General features: G+C 26.1%; 1 protein-coding gene across 1 annotated transcript in view; it reads right to left on the bottom strand.

Moving 5' to 3' along the window:
* Positions 1-23,549, bottom strand: part of LOC132929666 (regulator of G-protein signaling 17) — a 28,860-nt gene extending 5,311 nt beyond the window's left edge. Inside the window, exons 1-4 of the mRNA XM_060995175.1 lie at positions 22,541-23,549; positions 5,573-5,805; positions 1,314-1,355; positions 357-368 (exon numbers count right to left, since the gene is read on the bottom strand). Of these exons, the coding sequence (XP_060851158.1) occupies positions 357-368; positions 1,314-1,355; positions 5,573-5,805 (287 nt within the window). The 5' untranslated portion in view covers positions 22,541-23,549. The remainder of the gene's footprint in view (positions 1-356; positions 369-1,313; positions 1,356-5,572; positions 5,806-22,540) is intronic.
* Positions 23,550-24,207: the final 658 nt, after the last annotated feature.

Below are 24,207 nucleotides of genomic sequence, written 5' to 3'. Positions count from 1 at the left end.
TTTCAAACCCAATTGTGTAATTGGCAGATTCGTTTACAATGTTTGATTTTAACTGTTATTTTAAGTTATACATTAAATTGATGTATAACTATGAACATGATATATTTGAACTTTTATGTATGACACATATCGTAAAAATGGTTAGGTAGAAAGACGGTGATAACTGATAGATTAAGTAATCATGAAAATATTTTTAAATATAATATATTAATACAGCATATAATCATGAATACATCTACGATAATAATGTTGGTTAACATTAGTTTTTAATTTTTAAATATTGGTATATAAATATTAGTATTAATTTTTATTCATCTTGGTAGATCATATTTTTTTTATCTATACATAATACTTACCAAAAACGATCCCTGTATGCGTGGAAATTCAAAATAAAAAGCAACAAATCGTGTTAGAGATAAGTATAAGAATTATTTTATTATTATAACCTTGAAATGTTGTTTTTACAAAACCGGTAAGAATAAATGATTTTCTTTAAAGGATAAATAATGTTGAATAATATATTTCTTAATATATTTTGTAAAATGTTAGACTTTTAAAAATCACATATAACTATTAATATATGTGTAAAAATGTATATATGGTATAAATACAGATACACGTTAATAATAATTATTCATTAGAGTCTAATGATAGTCTAATGATTAGGCTAATGGTATTATATGATATAAATTATACATAATAAATGTAAACATAATTTTGCTTATCTTCTCAAATGATCCCATATAGTTTTTGTAATCATAAACATTAAAATCAATTCCTATTCAAATTTCAAATGTGTGTAATATTGTTATAAAATAAAACATTATATTATTATTGTTAGGTTTGATTACTATACTAATTATATTTACTAATATAAATATAACAACACAGAATTTGCATATTAATATTAATGTTGTTTATTACTTTTTAAGTGTTATTACATTTTTTAATTATCAATTATTTATTCTGTATGCTTATATTTTAAAACCTCGAAAAATATTTGATTTTTATCAGTGCTAAAGTAATGATTTTTCGTTTTTTTATAAATTTAAAATCTGTCATTTAAGTTATTTATTATATTACACAGTTTACAGTTTTGTAATGTATTTTGACAGCTACTTTAACTTTTTATGGATGATGATTTAGATTATATATTTATATGTACATTTAATAAAAGAATACGCATAAATAGTAATAACTAATAAGTATAAAAATATATTATTTATATTATTATTATTAAAGAATTATTTTTTATTTAAATTTAAAATTAACACTTCCAAATAAACTTAATGTATAAATTGATTTTTACTTACCATAGCTTGCATATCCTACTCCTGTACGCATGCAAATAAACACTGATTGTACACAAATAAGTCAATTAAAATAAAATATTAAATAAAAGAAAAAATTATGAAAAATATGTCTTAGAACGCAATACACATATGCTGTAGCATTTTATATTTTTCGATATTATATAGTTTTATAAATTATTATAAATAAACATGTTTTTAAATTGTCGACTAAAAATATATATTTTTATACATATGCAAAATGCATGGATACTTCCCCAACTTTCGTTCAATAAATTTACCCATCCAATACACTACAACATGGGTGCCTTATGGGAGGAAGGTCGGAAAGACGGAGCACTTGTCCGTGAAAAAAGAAATATGCAGTTCTTATTTACTGATACCAATCAATAATTCATTTGAAGTTTATTTTCTACTTTTTCTTGTAATTCTTACAATTTATTTTTATTGAAATACCAATTTAAATATTATCAATTAAAATAATAGCATATAAGTATAGTATACTTATATTCAAGGCCATACTTGGAACAAATTTTTGTGGGTTATAAAAATTTTAGCAAGCGGTGATAAAATAATGAACAATTATTAAACGCTTTAAATTATTCAATTATTAAACATATATATTTTAAGCACCTATAAATAAATTCATCAGAAAATTTTTAATAATTATTTAAATACGCATAGTATATAATATAAAATAAAATGCAATTTTACACCACAAAAATTTCTATTTTTAAAAACGGTTGATTATATCTTTGGATCGATATGAATATTTCTATGTTAACTATAACTAAGTAATGCTAAACCGGTCTATATTCAGAGCGCCTCAGCGGTAACGTTTCGCAAATAGTTCTTAATTAATTTTAAAGAAGAAAATGTCCTTTCATGCGTCGAGGTTAACACCGGTAAATTTATCATTATCATCATTTTTAATGAATATGAAATTTTTGGAAAACAATTTCGGCTGCAGTTAGAATATGTTTCAAGTACTTCGATAGACCGTTCTGATATAAATTTATCTGACACTTTCTTTTTCAAAAATTTAACTCAGTTAATAGTAAATCCAAGCACAAACAATTTGAGTACAAATTAAAATCATTTGTCTTTATCGACGAATATATTCCTTTGTTCAATAGTAATAAATACAAAGAAAACGTTTTTTTTTAACTGATTAATAAAATCATCAGAAAATAGAATCGTTATTAGCGGTATGGAAATATTTTTCAGCACAGTCGGCATTAATATTTACACAATTTTGTTAACGAGCAATTAATTTTAAAATTTTATTTTTTTCTCATTTATCAAAATATTTTAAAAGAAGTTTTAGCTTATCCAAAAATTGATTTAAAGGTTTGGTGCATATTTTCACGTACATTTTAAGCTCGTTTATAATTGTTTCTATGCATTATACAGCTTCAACTTAATCAAAAACTTTAATCTATATATCTTATATTGAAATTTTTTGAGTTGTAATGCTAAATTATTAATATTATATTAATAAAATAAAATTAAATTGATGTTGAATTTCTAATTTTGCGTAATGCGAGACAATTTCAGTGTGGGAGTGGTACTCCTAACTCCCCTTCAGGTACAGCCTTGCTTATATTTATATATTGAAATAAAATTACACCTTTATTTAGCTTAAATTTGAGATTTTTTTATTTCCCCCCCCCCTTAAAAAGTTATCTGTGGGTGTTCATGTGCTACATTGAATCTGCTCCGATGTTTTTACAATAACACATTTTTTATATATTTTTGTTACACTTAAAGCACGTGCTTAAAGTTTCTCCTAAAAGGTTAAAAAACAAATATGATTGGAGGGAGTCAAATTTTATGCAGCTCCCTTTTTATATAGCTAACAACTTAAAAATGATAACAACATTTTGTAAATAATTTACAAATATTTGCAAATTGGTTTTCAGAATTTTAAAATCATTTAAAAAAAAAAAATAATAAGATTGTACGGTGATAATAAGCTAATGGCTGATGTGTCAGTTGTCAGTCATCTTTTGATGTTTAAGTAATTTTGTTTTACACTGTCTGAATTTTTTTTTCGTTTACATATAAAATGAATTCTTACACTTCTTGCGGGGTTCTATTTATTGTTATTACACGTTATCTCTTTTAAATACGATTTAAGAAATTTTTAAATAATATTTTATCTATAAATTATATAAAATGTTCCAAAGAAAAAAACCTACTAGTGAACGCAGGAAACATTTTTAAAAAAGATAACAAAAGAAAAGAAAAACTTATTAGAAGGAAATGTATCAGATAAAATAGGTACTGACTACTGACAAATGCCGTGGTAGGGCACATACAAAAAAATAATGAGATTTCTTTTCATAAAGACGATCATAATCGTACACCGAATGCTGTAGAAATTTAATTAGATATACATTATATTATATTTTATTTTTTCTTACAAGCCAAGTCAATCTTAATGTAGTGTACTGGACAGGGAAATGTCGTACGGGGAAATGTCTTATGGAGAAATGGTTACTGGAAAATGACCGACGGAAGTGTCCCGCATACCACATGCACGAATATTATGTTTGTATATTAAATATTAATTCAATATAGGTACCATAATTTTTATTTTTGTGTACAAAAAATATATTAAACTCTGTATTGGCTTGGCACAGAGGAGTAAACACAACAGTGTTCTAATGGTGTCAAGCAATATATGCCCTCAATTGCTTTTTCCCAGATGATTGATCGTTTGGGAATTCAAGCAGAAATGACACACTATTACCCTCTACTATTTATTCGTGCCATTTAAATAATTATTGATACACAGTATAATGTCATGGCTGAAATCTTTTAACATAAAATAAAGTAAAAACTTTATTATGTAAAAGTTTAACCGTGTTCTCAATATATATATTATGAAAATTCCTAATATGGTAAAAAAAATATATCATGAGTTATCATCATTTCCATAGTTTATTAGATAATATTATCACTCATCGCTTTCTTACTAATAATATAAAATTTTGTAATGAAAATATAAAAAAATCCCGTATAGATTGTGTACCTATATTTAGCTACAGTACAAATTTCCGCATAACTAGCGCAAATATTTTTTGCTATATTTATGTGCTTAATTAATTGTATTATTATTATTTCCTTTTTCCTTATTAAGAATTGTCATCGTTTCCTAAAAGTCAATATTTCCGCATATACATATGATTAATGAACATTATATTGCTAATATTATTAGTTATTATCTTCTTTTTAAAATTTTAAATATTAAACACAACAATGCATTTTAATCTCTAGATTATTATCCATTGAATAGGTGCCACAATTAATTACCATACATAATATACGTTATTCAATAACATTACTGATTGCCAATTGGTAAATAATATATTATATTTAAGTATTTATATGTATACTCGTATTAAAATATTTTATAACTAAAATATATTATTACTTATCGAAACTTAAATTATTTTTTAAATGTTACAAATATCGCTTTTAATAAACTATTAAGGTGTAATATATTTAAATTTTAAATGCATATTTAACGGGAAATATGGAATAACGGGCTTTGTGAACAATAAATATATAAAATAATGCTTTTTATAGTATTATTATAATTATTGTTTTTATTAATTAACAATTTTTATAATTATTAAATTAAATACAAGCATTGTTCATTTTTAAATGGAATAAATCATTATAGATGTAATAATTATTTTTAAATAATTTATATTTAAAGAATATTTTTAAGAATATTATTAAGATTATAAAATTTGTATAATAAAAAAACCAATAGAATTTTCACGCAGGTTTTTTTTGTTACATATGGAAATAATAAAAGAAATCTTAATTTTGATAGTCAATAACTACAACCAATTATAATGATGGAGATAATTTTTATCAATCGAATCATTATTATATCAAACTTATTAATTACCTCTTTAAATCTGTTGAAACTACTTTAAAATTTTTATTCAAAAACACCAAAGAAGTATGAATAGAATTGACAGTACCAATATATATAATATATAAAATGTATACATAGAAATTCGTATCTGTATCAATTTTCGCAGAAAGTATAAAATTAACATACAATTCACACATTATTGTGAAAAAAAAATGTTTTATTTGCTATTCAAATTGCCCGATATTGTCAAATAAACGTATACAAAAAAAAAAATTAAAATACTTTCTATTTAATTTCACAGCGACTATTAAATATATTTTGTGTAGCTTAAAAATAATATAAAAATATAATATTTATATATTCTTACCAAGAGCATCCGCAACAACAACACCAACAAGATATGCATGGATGCTTATGAGCGGTCGTCACTTGCGTTTCAATGGCCGTGTTCGGTTCGGCAACGTCTGGAGGCACAGGCAGTGGATCTGTCGGTGTACTGGGATTTCCAGGAGGAGTGAACCTGTGCCTGGCCGTGCACGGTGGCGACCCACCCTGTGATCCAACTGGATCGCCCCTTTCAATCGGCACAAGCACACTCATCTATAAAAAGATAAATATCATGTTAAAAAAATGTATACCTACGTATATAAAATATTTAATACGATGAAACTTTACGTATGACAAAACTTTGTTTAATAATTTGTTTAAAAAAACACGTATTCTACCAGATGTTATAAAATTAGAAAAAATGTATGCAGGAAAAAAATCAGAAATACACAGGCAATAGAAAAATCCGATTAATTTTAAATATGTATATATTATATATTATACTTAATAAACATCAGTTAATAGAAGAAACGTGTTTTAAATAAAAATTCATTAAATAAAGAACAAAATAAAATATAATAAGCAAAAACATAATATAATAATTCTTCTAACCTAAATCATTTTAAAATAATATTTAAACTTCTAGCTTTTCATAGGAAATTTATATAATTTTTAAACATATAATAAAAGCAAAAGCAATTTAAAAAATCTTTAAATGGCCTAAAAAAAAATACCATATGTGGTTGCACTGGTTACAGCCAAAGTGTTTTAATAATGAAATTGATTATTCAATTAAGTTACCCTTTGAAATATACGTGAGTACGTGACTAATAACTTCAGTTTCCTTTTTTCACTATAATGCTAAATTAAAAGCATTGTATTTTTTTCCTCAAGGGTAGAATACATTACTAAAAACTAAGCTAATGGATCTTGATTGATTGTTTGGTCACGTAATATTAACACTTTGACCAAATCTAACCTCATGTTTTCTAGCTACCTTTAGCAATTTTAATGATTTTATTAAATACAAAAATAACATAGTTACTCACTTTGACTTAAGAATAATCAATACTATTACCAAAATAACCTTTTTACATTTTTATAGTAAATCTATATATTATAAATGTCACCATTAACTAATAATTAACGTTTTTACTAATATATTATTCCATATTTTATCAAGTGTATTGTTTAATACACTTAGTTTTGATGTATAAATTATAATAAAGTGATGATATTTCAACATAAACTTAATATTTTCTTTATGAATTTTTTATTTTAAGTCTTTTTTATTATTATTAAGTGTGTAAGATTCATCAAGCGTATTCACTTTCCATTTTTCATTAATTATGCAATTATTGAAAGATAATTTCTGTAATTTTTAATTAAACTTAAAGATCATATTTGTAAATTATTTTTAAATTTTTTTTTATGTCACTTAAGGAATGCCCTTTGGCAATGCAAACTTATTTTTTTCAAATGCTAACCTCTTCATTTTTTTCAATGTAAATCGTTCAGCGGATAATTTTATTAAGAATGCAAAACAAAATAATTCTCGAATAAATAGTTTCCGAGTTTATTAAATATTATTATGTATTGAGGATAATAGTCCATAATAGAAATATTCTAAAAGAAAAACAATTTTAATTCGGTAAAAGTTAACTTGGGTCTAAAAGGGTAAACATTTAACATACTACATTATATTATTATATACATAACATTTATTTAGTCAAGCACTATTATTCCTATTTACTGGTATAATTTATATAAAATTATAAATTATAATATATTGATATTAATTACGATAACTTTTAAATTAATTAAAAACATGCAATATAATTTATGCTTTAATTTTTTTATCTATTGAGTTACCTATTTTTTAATGTTAAATCTGTTAAATCCATTGATACAAATAATATGATAATAAATAATAATATATTGATAATACATAAATAGTTATTTTATAAAAAAATAAATCATTATATATTACTATTACCTTATATAATTACTATGTAATATATTACTATTAGTTTTATCTTAATCATTACGATAACCAAAATTAGAGACAACTTCACATCTTCCTAGTTATAAATTATTTCTGTTGACGATGTTTCGAAAATTAATTTATATTACAATATAATCATTACTAAATACTAATTAATATTATTGATCAGATAAGAGCTTTACAATATTGTGACCAAATTCAAAGCCTGTTGTTTTTATGACAGTAATAACAAATGCTATGTAGAGTAGGCAAGTAGAGGCTCATGTGTAGAGTACATATGAATTATGCAATATATATATATATATGTATATGTGATCTAATAAGTATTGTCCGATACTAATAATACTAAAATAAAAATAATATTCTAAAACATACTGAAATAAACAAAAAAAAAAAAAAATAGTAGTAATATAAATTATGTGGTGTTACTATATTGAATATTCATACTATGAACTAAGTAGGTAAGTAAATAAGTATATTATCATGATGGAACCGATGTATAATAATTTATAAATTATAAGTCATATACTCATATGTTATATAAATATTAAATGCCTATCTATTGCAAATTCATATAACTGTTTGTTATTTGTATACCTGTTACTTTTTAGGTTTTTCATGATAAAATGCTAACACACATTACTAAAATAAATTGAATATATGGTTAATACATTTGCTTATTAAATACAAATTTTTTATTATTGATTTTCAAATTGGCATATTATTTATTTTATTGTACATAGTATTATTATAACTTAACTAAGACTCTAGTTCTTAATAATATTCTTATGATAAATAGTTATTAAAAATAAATTTGTTTGTAGAATTCCATTTCAGTAAGTTATTTATTACCGATATTAATAGCTAAGAACTTGTGTTGAGTTTGTAATTCATTATATAGGTATTTTTATAATTTCATAGTTTAATATATAATATATAGTTCAAAGATACTAGTCATGTAGATTGTAGACGAATGAGTAATAGAATAAAATTATAGAGTATTAGTACTTACTTAATTGGTTTTGGTGATTCTTAATCTACGCCATTGAGTAAAAAGTTGTATGTTGCCTACTAATTATTAAATTAATTTAACAATAGCAATAAGGATATTCATTAAATAATATTAAAAGGCTTTATTTTTAGCTATTGAAATGTATACAGATGTCATATTTTTCTTTACTTTAAACGAAGAAAAATTGTATTCAAATTTGGGTTATTAAATTTTGAAAGATGTAAATCAAATTTCTATAAAAATAAACTTCGTATAAAATCATTAGAAACAAAAAGTTAATTCTCATAGTCTAATCAATATTAAATGATTATGAAGTTGTTATAATTATTATTTTTTGAATCCAATTTTAATTATTACAATGTACCTTCTTAACGCACTTATAATAGTAAAAAAAATAAAATAAATAAAACCACAGTTAGACCTTAAGCTGTTTTAAGATCTCTTTTTGTCTTTTTAAACTAACATAAAATGTATGGTTTTAATACGCTTAGCATTAACTATCAAATGAATTCAATTAAGTCTATTTTAAGGTTAACATTAATCATTTGTCATTTGTTAAATAAACTAATTGATTAGACATAGTGTTTAGTACTTTAATCAAAAACAGTATTTGTTTATAAAATAATCCCATCTAATATTCACCATAATATTATATACCTTTTATTCAAATTTCAAATTCATTATATTGAATTATTTATAGTTTCAAACAATCACTAAACCAACATCTAATTTATAACCATAAAAATGATAACAATTTTGCTAACGAATGACGAGTGAATATTTTTATTTGAACAGCCCAAACTAGTGGGCAATGTTAAGGTTGTTACTTCAACTCGTCGTCCAACCCTGATTTAATAAAATCAAAATACAATTTTTATAGTTTTAAATTTTTTATTTTAAACGTTAATCGTTTTGTTTAAATATTTAGGGAGAGAGAATGTTAACATTAAAAAATACAAAAATTGTATGTTTTCTGAAAATGCAACAAACTTTTCCGATTAACTTTTATAAAAAAACTTCTTTAAAAAAAAAACTAAACAGATAAACTCCAATGGAAGATTGGAACAGAAACTTGGTACGATATCATTTTTTATAGTAAATTATACTATCTATTAACTACTTTCATAATCAGTTGGACATGGATGATGAATTAACTAAACTTTACAGTAATAATAGAATTTATTAAATTTAAAAACTTAATAAAATTACAGATTCGTCTTAGAAATTATTAAGGTATTAAATTACACATGAGTTAAAAAATATTTTTATAAATCATAAAATGTTGATGGGTTAATAAAAGCTAACAACATTTTCAAAACATCATATTAAAACTCTGATTAAATTTTTTAAATTAGATTTATCAACATTTTTGTAAAATTATCCTCTAAATAATTTAAAATAAAAAGGGGATTCTCGTTTGAAAAACCGAAGTTTGTATCACCACAGGATACTCTTTGAGTGGTCAAAGTCTCAAGGATTCGTAAATATAATTTTAAAGTATATTTAAAATTCTAAAAACTGGACTATAAATAATTGCGTTATTGAAAAAAAAGTGGCGAGCATGCTTGGTGAATCGCCCAATATTATTTATTATATTTTATATATAACTAAACTTTATTCTAAGAAATTCACAATTCTTTTTTAGATGATTTATTTTTTTTATGGCAATCTTTATTTATAATTTTATAATCAAAAATAAAATATTTTTAGGGTTGAAAGCAACTGGGACATTTTTAAGATGACCTTCTAAAACATAATCTCTGTACCATCAACTTTCAATCGATAGAAAAACTATATGAAACTTTTGAAGAACTTCTTTTATCCAAAAACATAATCTTAAATAAAACAAAATAAAAGCACACATAATTTTAAAACAAATAGCTTTTTTTGCTCTTTACAAAAACTAAAACTATTTCTATTATAAAGGCAATAAAATAATTTAATATAGTAAACTATAATATTATATTTATATCCCATCATTTATATACTTTTATATAAATAACATACTTATTTATATATAATATATAATAGATATGTAATCTACGTATATATTCTTTTGTAATCTTATATTTTTTACTCTATAGCTTTAAAATTAATTTTATATATTGAAGTATAAATGTTAAATTACAAAGTTATAAAATGTTACACTTAGTTATTTTTTAGTTTATAAATCTGTGATACAGTTGTTAGTTTAACCACCTAAAAATAAGCTCAAGCTTCCCCTTAATTAGTTTTATTTATAGATAATAAAAAAAAGAGATGGGATAATTAAAGTAATTGAGATAGATTATTAATTTTTTGTAAACTGTATAATACACAATTACTGAAATACATATTTTAATAAAATACCAAATAAATCAATGTGTTTTAAATTATCTAGCTATATTATAAGTTATAAGTTTGTAAGTATTTTCAAAAAAATCTCTTTAAAAAATCTCTGTAAAAACCACGTTTACTAATATTTTTCTTTCAAAAAAATATTGCATAGGTTAAGGTTTCAAACGTGAACGTGCTTAATGAAACTACGGATATTGCACAGTTGATGTATTTAAATATAACATTTCAAAAAAAAATTCGTCAATAATTTTCATTTACAAGTTCTTACTTTCTTACGCATTTAAAATTAGTATGATATAATATAATTGTTTTCTGTAATATCACTTATATCAATTATCAACATACTTATTATAATAAGTAAGTATAATTTTCAATGAATTGTGGATTTGACCAATAAACGTTACGAATTGTCTAGATTTATGAATAACGACTATTCATAAAATGTTCGAATATTAAAACTTAGCATAATATATTCGTACTGCCTCAAAACATTTAAAAATAATTAAAAACTCGTATCTAAAATTAATGGTATTATATTATAGTAAAAGCTATTGGATTTACAATTATGTACTTTTGTTCGGTATGTCTAAAAACAGTAAAAAACACTTAAAACACTTTCTTTAATTTGCAATCCAAAAATAGCATATAAACTTATATAACATAACCAATGTCTAGTACCTAATATATTTCGAGAAAATTAAAAAAATTGATCAAAATTGTAAATGTTGCTCAAAATCAAATACAATAACTAATTTAGTTTGTTGTTAAATGTTTATTTTTTTACTTAAATTTAAAATTTTAATACGAAAATCGATTCAATTCCATAAGACACGAAGTACAGTATATTATAATAGTTATAAAATACAATTGTTTTTTAATTTCCATCTTTTAGAGTTTAAATACCACTTCTAAACACAGTACGTACTTTAATATGAATTTAATATTATATTGACCATTAAAAACCTTTTATTAAAAGTGTATAAGTGAGATCAGAAATGAAATTATTAAAATATTTTTTCTAAATATTTTTTTCATGTTAACATTTTAAGCATGATTATTATATCTTTCTTTAAAAATATTCATTAAATTTAAGTTGAAATTTATTTTGTATTTATTTAACTATAATTCATTAACTACAATACTTAATACTTACATGATTATACCTGACTAAAAATACGTATTTTCTTTTATATGAGATATTATACCATTATGATAACGTTTAGTTTACAAGTATGGGTTTTTAATAGAATATTAAACTTATATTACTCAAATTCAAAATATTATACAACTATACTCATTACTATATACTACTATTGCAATATAATGGATATTATTAGATGATTAATTATATATAGCATAAATTACCAAAGTAGGTTTTAATGATTAAAAGTTGAAAATATTTTTTTTCATGACTAATTATTAATAACTTATATGTATATGACATTTAAAGACATTGTTATTTATTGAATATTTGTTGAAATTATAAGACGTTCATTACTGATATTAACATAAGTAAAGAGTCATTACTCAACAGTATAACTAATAGTAATAATATTGTAGTTTTAAACTACTTAAATAGTAATAGGCGTGATGAAAGTCAATATTAAAATCACTTGTGATCTTTCAAATAACTTATTTGAGATTTATTTCAAATTTTTGATTTTAGTACTCCAAATATTATATTTTAGATTGAGATCAGAAAAGGTGAGCAGATGCATTTATTTATTATCAGATGTCATTGTATATATCTCGATATAAGTCGAGTATCTACACACACGAGTGTACCGAAATTGCCTATATATATCGCCGTCACATCTTAATCAATTGTGAGCATCTGTAAACAATTTTATAGTTTTAATGTTATAATATTTTTATTTTATAGTTTAAACTGCAGTCTACAAAAAATACGTATCATAATAAATAAATTAATTATTTATATCGGCAATACACATGGCATTATAAATAACAGTTCAGTAATTCATTATACGTGCATACACATACACAGATACACAAGTTACACTATAAAAACCTATTACCGATTTAATTTTTTAATTTTTATAAGTTCAAAAATTGTTTTTAGAATACATTTGGATGTCAAATTTACATTTATCAATGATCATTTATATCAATTCGTGATTTAGAATTATCATATCCATCACGCCATCGTGATTATCAAATACCATAAGGTTAAAAAGTATCCGACCGCTGCACGTCTGGCAGCACTGCAAACGAATCGCTTCACTCGGACATCTCACGTACTATTACACCAGAAAATTGGTGCCTCTAAAACATCCCCTAAAAACCTCAATAATTATTAACCAATAATCCGACGATGCTACATAGACGCTCTACGAGACCTCATAGACAATGTTCCTTTTGCAGAAGTAAGAACGATGTCACATATACGTATACATAGATTTGTCACGATGAATTTTCTCGACCATTATTATTGAATATAAATGAAATGTGTACATGAATATCGTAAATATCATACTGAAATGGCTTAATTCGTATTATATGATGGGCATGGAATGATAAAAAAAAGAAAAACATGCAACTAGTATTAGTAATTGCACAATAATGTTTGTCGTTTCATAGAGAGTCAAAACGTATAGTCAAACACAACATTATGATCTCATGTTCTCATCGTATTGTTCGAATGGGGTTCCAGGAGTTTTGGGTTTTTCATTTGATTTTTAGAAATCACTAGACATTTTTTAAGCATATTCGTCGATCGCACGAGTGGTCGGGTGTGTCTCGTAGTAGATTTAAACGAAACGACAACGACTGCGGCAGTGGTGGTGGTGGTAGCTGCCCAGCCGACGTTTAGTGAATGACCGTACAACGGTGATCGGCGCGCGCGTGCGCACCCACCGGGCCCCCAATCAATATGCCGGGGACCCAGTCCCGCCCCGGGCGTACCTGCCCACAACATAACCCGGTTATTTACTATATCCACCTATATATAGCCAGCCGGCACTTCCGCGGGGGTTCCAAAAAACGCTTCCGATCAATTCCGGCAACGACATTGTACCTATATGTTACACTGTAAATAATAATAATACATAAATACGTATAATAATATCTATTGTGTGCAACGATCACTGGACTCTGGTGTGTCAAGTATAATTTCTTTTAGACTCTCTATGCCATCTACACTGTACCGATATCACACGTACGTCAAACGCCTCACACCCCACTAACGCACGCCACTCATATTATATCACTTATATCACACACACACACGCACGCACGCACGCACGCACGTAGGCACATACACAACTGCCAGTGTATGTACCTCTGTGTTCTAGCGAATACGAAATGTACAACTGAGGTCTCAGAGGTCTTATAGTAATTGAAATAATATACGTGTATGATACGGGCAAAAGTCGAAATCGGACAAACATCAGAAATTCCCGGTCAAAACGTGAACTACCCATGGTACTTAGGAAAAACGTCATATTTCGACTTTTGCCCGGGCAAACCTATAGTTGTAATCAATATAATTTGAGTAAAACCATAGAAACTCTATACTTGAGTATATTATAATATTTCTAAATATAGTACATAATATAATATTATTTTAATCCAAATAAATAAAATATCTGAATAAAATATATTATTCAATAATAATTGATTTTTGAAAACTTAATGAGTTTTTTTTTAATTTTTAATATAAACTTTGTACTGCTATTAATTATAGTATAATACAAGTATATTAATATTATCGTTATTTATATGCACTCAATATTTAAAAAAAAAATAATATAATTCCCGATGTGAAATATGTAGTTGCTATGGTTTTACCAAAATTATGTTGATCACAACTAGGTTTTCCCAAGTGCTATGGTCAATTCACGTTTTGCCTTGGAATTTCTGGGATTTGTTTGATTTCGACTTTTTTCCATAATATAATATGTACTATTACGCCCTAGATAATTTCTAATTTTCTTTCTTTATTGGATTCCAAATATTATATAGAATTATGGAAGACAGCGCTATTGTGTTATTAAAACCGTGTTTTAGCGAACTCGAACGATATTTCCTTCAATATTATTCAGTAACAAATAAAATATTGGTAATGTAAAAACATATAAATGTCCTCAATCGGTACAATCAAAATAAATTCCTACTTAAGTTATATTTTAGAATTTTAGATAATAAACCTGAAATAATAAAAGTAAACATTTAAATATAAATACTTAAATTTTTTTGATATTAAGGCCAAACCAAATGTTTTGACACAGAATCTGGAAAAATGCAGTCACATAAAGAGTATGATGAAAATTAAATTGTATTTCCTTTAGTTAGATAATCTAATTAATATAATAACATTTTATATAAAACGGTTTTTCATTCATAATGATAAATAACAAATGCTAATAATATACTTATATTATATTAATATCATTTGGAACTGAATAATTTCTCATATAAAAACACTTTAATAGTTATACTCCATTCTTTAAATTTTAGATAGCCAAATGACTATTAGAACTCTAAATAAAAAACTGTGTTATTCCAGTACAATACATAATAATTGTAAACAGGAACCTGACATTCTATCTTTCCATATTAATAAATTTTCACGATTTAAAACTCTTTCTAGATTACTATAATAATATCTCTAACTACCGAGTTAATAAATTATGCAATACGATATAAATACCTTATGTTATCAATCAATACAAATTAACAGTGGCATACGTCAATAAAATACAATTTCTAAAATGTTGTGATGCAACTATTATTTTCAGATTGCTTGTTTCTAAAATAAACATAATTATAAGTATTTTCTGTTATTTTGTGTTATGTTGTAGACATAAATCTCTACTATTTTTTATTTCTATCCATAATTAAATATTAAACACTATTAATAAATCACCCTACATAATAAATAGCTATCATATCAGTAACTTTGAAGATTATGAATACAAAATGAATGGGTTGGAAAAACATTTATCAAAAAGTAAAATTAACTTTTGATACATAGGTAGGTACGTTAAATAATTATATGTTAAAAATGCAAAGCATTAATTATTGAATTTTAAAAAAAAATAATAATTTTATTAGTAATACCTATACAAAATCTATATATCTGGGACATAATAAATATATTTGATTAAGTGAAGAAATATATATACATATTTATTTATTAAATACATTACTGAATAATAATTCAGCTTATTAGTATAAATATATAATATATTCATGAAAGCCTGAAAATTCATCATGGTTATTTTCAAGGTATAAATATTATATTTATACAATAGAACTAGTTAAATAACCATCGATATGAAAAAGTATTAGTTATTTAGTTTTCCCCGTGTATAGCGTTATTTTTTTAAAAAGTAAATATTCATTTTCTCGAAAAGTATTAATTTTTTGGAATTGCTTTAACAACGAATTTGAGAAACATTAAATTTTTATAATTTTGAGTGATAACATGCATTTTGAGTTTTATATTCCAAATTATAAAAATCTATTTTGTAAATGTCTTTCATGTTCGGCTTTTTTCCTCATCATTATTCCACTTATTTCTATTGATTTTTGTTCGTGTACAATATATATATATATCTTTGCTGTATCTTATGGACTAATAATTGTGCCTTCTATATTTCATGTAACAAATAAAAAAAAACTAAAATATTTTTCAGAATTTCAATGTATGCAATTTGAAATCTGAATGAATATAGCAAACCAACATTTATGGTACACCATTTATAACTCCTTACCACTAAAAACATTTTTAAATACTTATTAATTAAAAATAATCAAACATTTATCTGAAATTCAACTTTTATAATAATATATTAAAGTTGTCAGGAAAATATTCTGCTTCGAAATATAAAATATAAATTTGAAATTATACGCGGCCATTAAAGAAAATAAAATTAAAAACTGATTTTGATAAATAATAGTAAAAAAATTTTCAAAAATGTTATTTTATGACTTGCATTTATTAAAAAAAAAAAAATCATTTCCAGAAATATTCATACTTAACAAGAAAATTAGTATTTACCTTTAAAATAACCATGCCGTATACATTAAATTAAATAAACCGTTGCCCGCTTTCCTAATTATGTATAATCTAATTTTAGAACACGTTTTACTAGATTAATTTAATAAATATTAATTTTTAATTAAAATTACTAAATTAAAATTTTAAACTATTATAGGTAGTTAAATGACTAAGTTTCTTTTACCTCAATAAGATTGTTGGTAAATTTGTAACAATTAATTATAAAAAAAGCGTAATGGAAAGCATTTCTTGTCATAAAATTGTATGCATTTAATAAAAAATAAACGAAGGGGTGGTTAATCGTGTGAAAAAAACAACAGTGAACAGAACATGATCGATAATGTCCCTTCAGAGACGTGGAACTAAAAAGCAAGAGCATTGTACGTATACTATACATTCGTGATTTGTATTGAATGTAGTTTTTTAGTTCGTGATTTATGACCTTAAAAAACTTCTGTAAAAAATGTTTTCGTCGAACCCTTTAAATTATCAGTCGTTCTGTTTTCAACTTGAATTTAATGATATCCATTTTAATTTCAACGAAAAATTTCACCTGGAAAAATGATCATCGTTATTATTATATTATACTCAATAGCTGTACATAAAAACAAATAAACAGTATACACTCAAGAAGTTATGTTCTGTTTAAAAAAATACATTGTCGTAAAATGTTTTATAATATAATTGGTAATACATTTATATTTTAAACTTATTAAAAATAGAATTATTTGTTAATTCCATTGAGTACAAAAAACATAAAAATGTTTATTAAAGTTATAACTAAACTAAAAATGAAAAAAAGTTATTTGAATGAATATCAAATTCATTTTAAATAATTAATCATTAAATTTAATTGAAATGTAATTCATTTCCCGTGTATAATTTTAAAGTACCAATGAATTTACGTTGGTAAAAACATATTATGTGAATAAATTATTTAAATTGCGATATAACATTGAGTTTTAAAAATTTTAAATATTAATTAATACTAATCATGGTGAAAATAGAACCAACTCTTTTATGATTAATCTATGTTCAATAAATGTTAGTAAATGTTAATTATTTAGAATTCACTAGTTATTACTTTTATCTAGTATAGTACATTTTTTTATTATGATTATATTTTTTTAACTTTTATTGTAATCAAACATATATTAGGTAAATTCTTTTTTTTAAAGTAAAATTTTATCAGTTTATCATGATTTGTAAAATAATTAATAATTATTATTTTTTAAATATATTGTATTGTTTTAATAGTGGGTGCGAATTCCATTTAAAAATAATATACAAAATTACTATCGTTAACAGCAACATGTAGTATAAACCACACTTCCTGTACAATAATATTTATATAATTAAATCCATCTATTTTAACGTTTCAAAATCTATATATCAGAAAAAATAATGAATTAGATAGATGCAACATCAATCAAATATATAGGTACTTATACGAAAAGAAAAAAAATTATATAATATAATTTATTATTGGTTTGCTTAATATATATATATATACTTATTCAATGAAACATTTTAAAACTAAATTGATAAATAATAACGATCAAATTAGAAATATAATCTATTTGATCCTCAAGTTTGATAACACTGATTAAAAAAAATAAAAACTATACTTGATAAATTATTGTCATTTATTACTAACTGTATTTTTTTCCTAAAAAAAAAGTATTTACTTTAGTTTTCATGAAAGTAAATGATTAAGAGGGGGAAACTTTTCAAGTGCCACAGTCATATTTTTTTTTTTTTAATTATCTCTTTATCTTCACGTTTTTTCTCAGCAATTTTTTTTAAGCTGTTGGTCTCTTTTTGTGAAATCTAATCTAATCTATCATCTTTATAAACATTTCCATCAGTCACCAGTACGATATGTCATTATCCCAAATGTAATATATTATATACAATATACATATTAGATTTTTATCGTTGAAATTGTCCGACTCGTATTTATACTAAAACGTTTTATGCCTAAAACGCACTTAAAAAATAAATACTTTTCATGAATACAATTCAATTAATTTATTAGTTTATTCTGTCTGTAACGTTCACACATTTTATTCCAGATAATGTATTTCACAAATTTATATACATAGTGACTTGTGCCGAAGAAAAATAATTAAAATAATACAATGTTCACTATAATGTGTTATGGATAATAATAGTTAATAATAAGTAACTTTTTCCATTTTATTAAATTATTAATGTTTTACATTTTTAATGACAAAGCTTTTTTTACCACTTTTAATTACGATATTAACAACAACCTATAATTTAATAAAGAATTAATATATTATCAGTTTTTATTGTAAAATGTATACTGAAAGTACACAGCGTTTAATTAAATACTGTTTTATTTATAAATACATCAACGTATAGTCATTATGCTATACTATGACAAAGTTTTTGAAGTTCTAACCATGTTACTCGATTTTCCAATTACAAAAATTAAACCAATAATTATACAATTTATAGGCTACAATACACTTTATTATCATTACAATATTTTTGGAAATTGAATAAAATATATCAAAAATTAATTTCCATTATAAGTTGGTACGCCATATTTTAGTCCGCAAGTTCCAATAAATAAGAGTGGACACCTACGTGATTTTTCTTACAAACGGAAAGAAGTTTAAGCGACAACATTTTGGAGATAGGAAAATAATACCAATGTCAAATTGTATACAAAAAGAATTTTCTTTAAAATATATACATTATAGATCTTATTTAGTATTTACAATTTTCAAACAAACAAATTAAATGTATTTCTCATCTAAACGCCAATTTTAATAAATGTATCTAAATTAATGCAAGATTTTCTAATTGACGGGTATATATTATAAGTATATATATCTGTACACCGATTTCTAACCATACACGACTAAACTTTATTTTTCTTGCCTCATACGAGTCATACGTCATACGAATAAAAATTTACTTTAAGGTCGACTTTAATAGATACCAGAAAACTCAATTGTTTGGCATTATTGAATAATAAAAATAACTTTTTATCTACATACTTTAAATTGAAGATTTAATTTATACACAACTTATAGATGAAAAAATTATTGGAAAAAAATATAAAATTTAAATATTATTAATTTGTAGATTAAAAAAAAGGATATATAAACTATAATTTAATATTAATTAAAGATGTTTTTTTTATACATAACCAATGATAATATAACTGTTTTTATATTTATATATATTTTATAAGGTTATATGTTTATTATAAAACTATAAAAGTAACTAGTAAGCATGAGGCATGGAGTAAAAAGGGTGGCGAATTGATAAGTGCCTATCGATGTTTTAAAACCCTAAATTCACAACAATCACAACATTCACAACTGACCATAATAAGGTTCCAGTTTTAAAGGTCTTTTACTTAAATTATTTTAAATTATTCCTATCATATATATATAATTTTTAATGCGTGGATTATTCGAATTAAGTGTTTATAATATATACTGACATTTTTTATAAGAATAACAAGAATATTCCAATAACTAAAAAAAAAAACAATTCATGATTTGACGTAATGGCAAAAAATAGCAAATACCAATATAATATGCTTTTTAAATATAGATACAAATTTAAAATACTATACTAAAACCCATGTACCGCAAATACAAAACTCCTAAAAGCTCGTTCATTTTCTTAAGTTCCAATAATACTACACCATGTAATCCACCATACTGATTTAAAGTCTCACAACGCAAATGGTAGTACTCTTATTTAAATAAATACTGTACAGATTTTAATATTTTTCATAAAACGATTAAATAAATACAAATATTTAAAAACTATTAATAGCTGCATGGTATTGTATTAATCCTAAAAACGTTATATACATAAATTAGTATCCTCTACCTACTTGATTAACCAGGAAATATATGCAACTATACTAATACTATAAGACCTTAAATCACAGGGTAACAAATTTAAAAGTCTGGTAATATAAAAGTACAATTTAAATAGTACTACAACAAAGTTAAACATAAAAATATAAACAAAATAGAATTCAACTCACTTCGTTTACTTCAAATATTTTTGTTAAATAATAAGAAATATTTAAAAATATTTTTAACAAAGCTTGATTTTCTCTAGAACGATCAAGATCTTTTATAAAAGCTAAAAATATATTTTTTCATTTTATCAATTACAATTACATTTGAAAATATAAATTTTTTTCTAAATAATTATATTTTTAATGGGGTGTTCGTATTCTGAATAAATATTATAGTATAAAAAATATAAATTTATATTTTTAGTAAAAATAAAATCTAAAAACGGGGAAATCCTAAAACACGTAGACAACTGCAAAATAAAATATTATTTACGCTAGTCAATACAGTCAGTAAAATAATAATAATAAAAAAAAATGCTGATATTTATGTACAATATATTGATGCGCTATTATTTTTTACCAACCTGAATCAATAAAAAATATGCAAATATTTAACTCAACTGACATCTCTTTCCGTACCTACAACTGTCCAGTTTCATAATATGAAGTGCCATGTATAAGCGTATATAATAATTTAAATGTACATATTTGTTGTCAGACCAGAAAATTGTGCATAAAAATAAATCATTATTTTATATCTACGATACGAACACTTAACATAATTATGAAAAATATGTTCCCCGAGAAATAGTATGAATACGTTTCAATCGTTATGACAATTACATTAAAATTAAAATGTAGGTACGTTTAAATAACAGGTGTAAAACGTTTATGTGTGAACTACATAAATACAATAACACAATTATAATTATTTATATTTATTAATTATTGGACGATGTTCTCAATTTTAGGTTCATAATTTTTACATTTTAAGACTTTAAGTAACGTTAAAAATTATTGAAATATAAATCGGATGTAAGTGTTATTATGGTATGTACTTATGCAGCACCCTCGTTATACTGCAAAAACCATTACCTAATTCAAATAGTTCAAATTGTTTTCATTTTTTAAATACAAATAAATATAATTACTATAATCTATTATCACGTCATGTGGATTTTTTTTTAATTTTACTAAACAAGACACTTCGTATACTCGTTTAGATAATAGGTATGTATAATTAATCTTATATAATGTGTATAGCTTATAATCGTATTATATCAACAACTTTCAATAATGTGACGGGCAATCACGATCAAAACGTTATCATATCGATGATATTATTGCATTTCTAAATCGTATCGAAATGATTATACCATTTATTAAAATGTATACGTTTATAAAAGCTATGCATGCGATGGGTATATAATTAATCGCGGCGCGTTGCACGGTGCTGCCGTTTTTTGGCGAAGGGGAAGCATTTGTGGAGTACCCATATATGAGGGGAACGGGCGCGGGGAAGGGTAGCGAAGGGAGAGCATCACAACGAATAAGTGGGTGAGACGGTTGCGCGTAGCGGCGGGGTGGGTGATGGGTGGCGCGCGCGAGTAAGGAGCAGAAGAGTATAATAGTAGACGACTGTAGGGCGTGTGTGGGTCGGTGTACATGTGGGGCGGAGGACCGGTGCGGGGTGTCGGACGGGCTGTGAATGACCAGGTGGCGGTGTTGGCCTGGGTGGGGGAGCGTAAGGATCGTCTACGGGTTACGTGTTACCTTTTGAGACACCGCTGCGCTGGATCATTCAGATAGGATTGTCAACTGATTTCAGGTACATGACGTGCCGCGTACGTGGTACACACGGCCTGTACGCGATGCCGTCGCGCTGTCCGGCCGTACTCCATTCGCCGCACACGCCGACGTTGCCGCCGGTGCCACTGGTGCTGGTGCAGGCGCTATCGGTCCCGGTGCTAGTATCGTTGCTGCCCGGCGACCAGCCGAATGGCATCGTCGACGGCCGGCTATAGCACCCGGACGAACCTATTGACTTCCACGGCCGTGTTCGATCTGTCCCGGTGATATTCGGTTTTGGTTTCCTCTTCTGACCCGTTCACCGGTCGCGGTCCTATCCGCGTCGCGTCTCGCCCACTACGGCGACGGTGACGGTACGCCACACGGATCGCCTGCCAACCGCATCATAATACTATTATATATAAGCATACAACTTACTGACAATAACGAACGTTTCCGGCGATATACCTTCGCGCACGACGGTTCGCGACACTATGTTATTATTATTATTATTATCGTTAAAAATAGCGCCACACGGCTACGCGCGCCGCACAAGAACAACGAAACATATTATTATTATTAATATCGCATATTATAATAACAAAATATTATATCGTGTGTTCTATATACGTACGATGCGATATAGTAATATTGTATTGTGTGGTAGGTACGTATCACATACCGCGACGGCGTTAAATAGACAGTGACGACGATTACTTACTCAATAACAGTAATTATCGCACGCGTGCACACCACTGCAATATAACGAAACGGTACGCTGCTGCAGCGACGACGGCATAATAACAATAATAATAATAACGTGTGTGTAATAGAGGACGACGAGCCTCGCCAGCCAGCCAGCGCGAGGTAGAGCCCACCGCACGGACCGAGACACTCAAAAAACTGACGACGCGGAGGGCTTACGGGAGTACGCACTACTCCAGTTGACCTGACGCCGCGTGCACACGCACACACACAGACGGCGGATTAGCCCGACTAGAAGGACCCTCCCGCACCCTGCGCGAAAACGGCAACGCGCCCGCGCCCGCACACGCTCACACGTACGCTACACACACGCGCACGTGTACAAACACACGCACACGCTCGCGCCAACCCGCATTACGACACACACACACACACACACACACACGAGCGCGCGGGAGCGACACAACGGGCGCGCGCACGCACACCAACACTTGCGCGCGCGCGCGCGTTTGCGATCGCTCGCTTGTGGACCGGGCGCACGCGCACCCGCGGCGACACATTTCGTGCACTTGCGTGGCCCGCGCTCGCGCACACGCACACAAAGACTTGTGGAAACCGGGTCATCCGTAATTCACCAATCAGTGCGGCCAAAACGGCACAGACCCATTACCGTTCCAAACACCTGTAAACATTTACATTTACACGGAGCTGCTATACAATATTTTATGACCCACAACTATATTATCGTCGTCATTCGGCGCGGTATCGACTGTGGCGGTGGGGTCTTATTATATACCTGTGTGTCACTCTTCTGCGCGGGCCCTCATCGTGTTTTAATATTGTTATTATTATTTTTTTTTCCTATTATATCGTCATAATGATATTATATAATATGGTCTGCCGTCGACGATTCACACACAGAAATCGACGTCCATCAAAATATTATT

Source organism: Rhopalosiphum padi, chromosome 4 (genome assembly GCF_020882245.1).
Source record: "Rhopalosiphum padi isolate XX-2018 chromosome 4, ASM2088224v1, whole genome shotgun sequence".
NCBI classification, from domain to species: Eukaryota; Metazoa; Arthropoda; class Insecta; order Hemiptera; family Aphididae; genus Rhopalosiphum; species Rhopalosiphum padi.
Note: the sequence above shows the minus strand (reverse complement) of the source record. Positions and strands in the feature narration are given on the sequence as shown.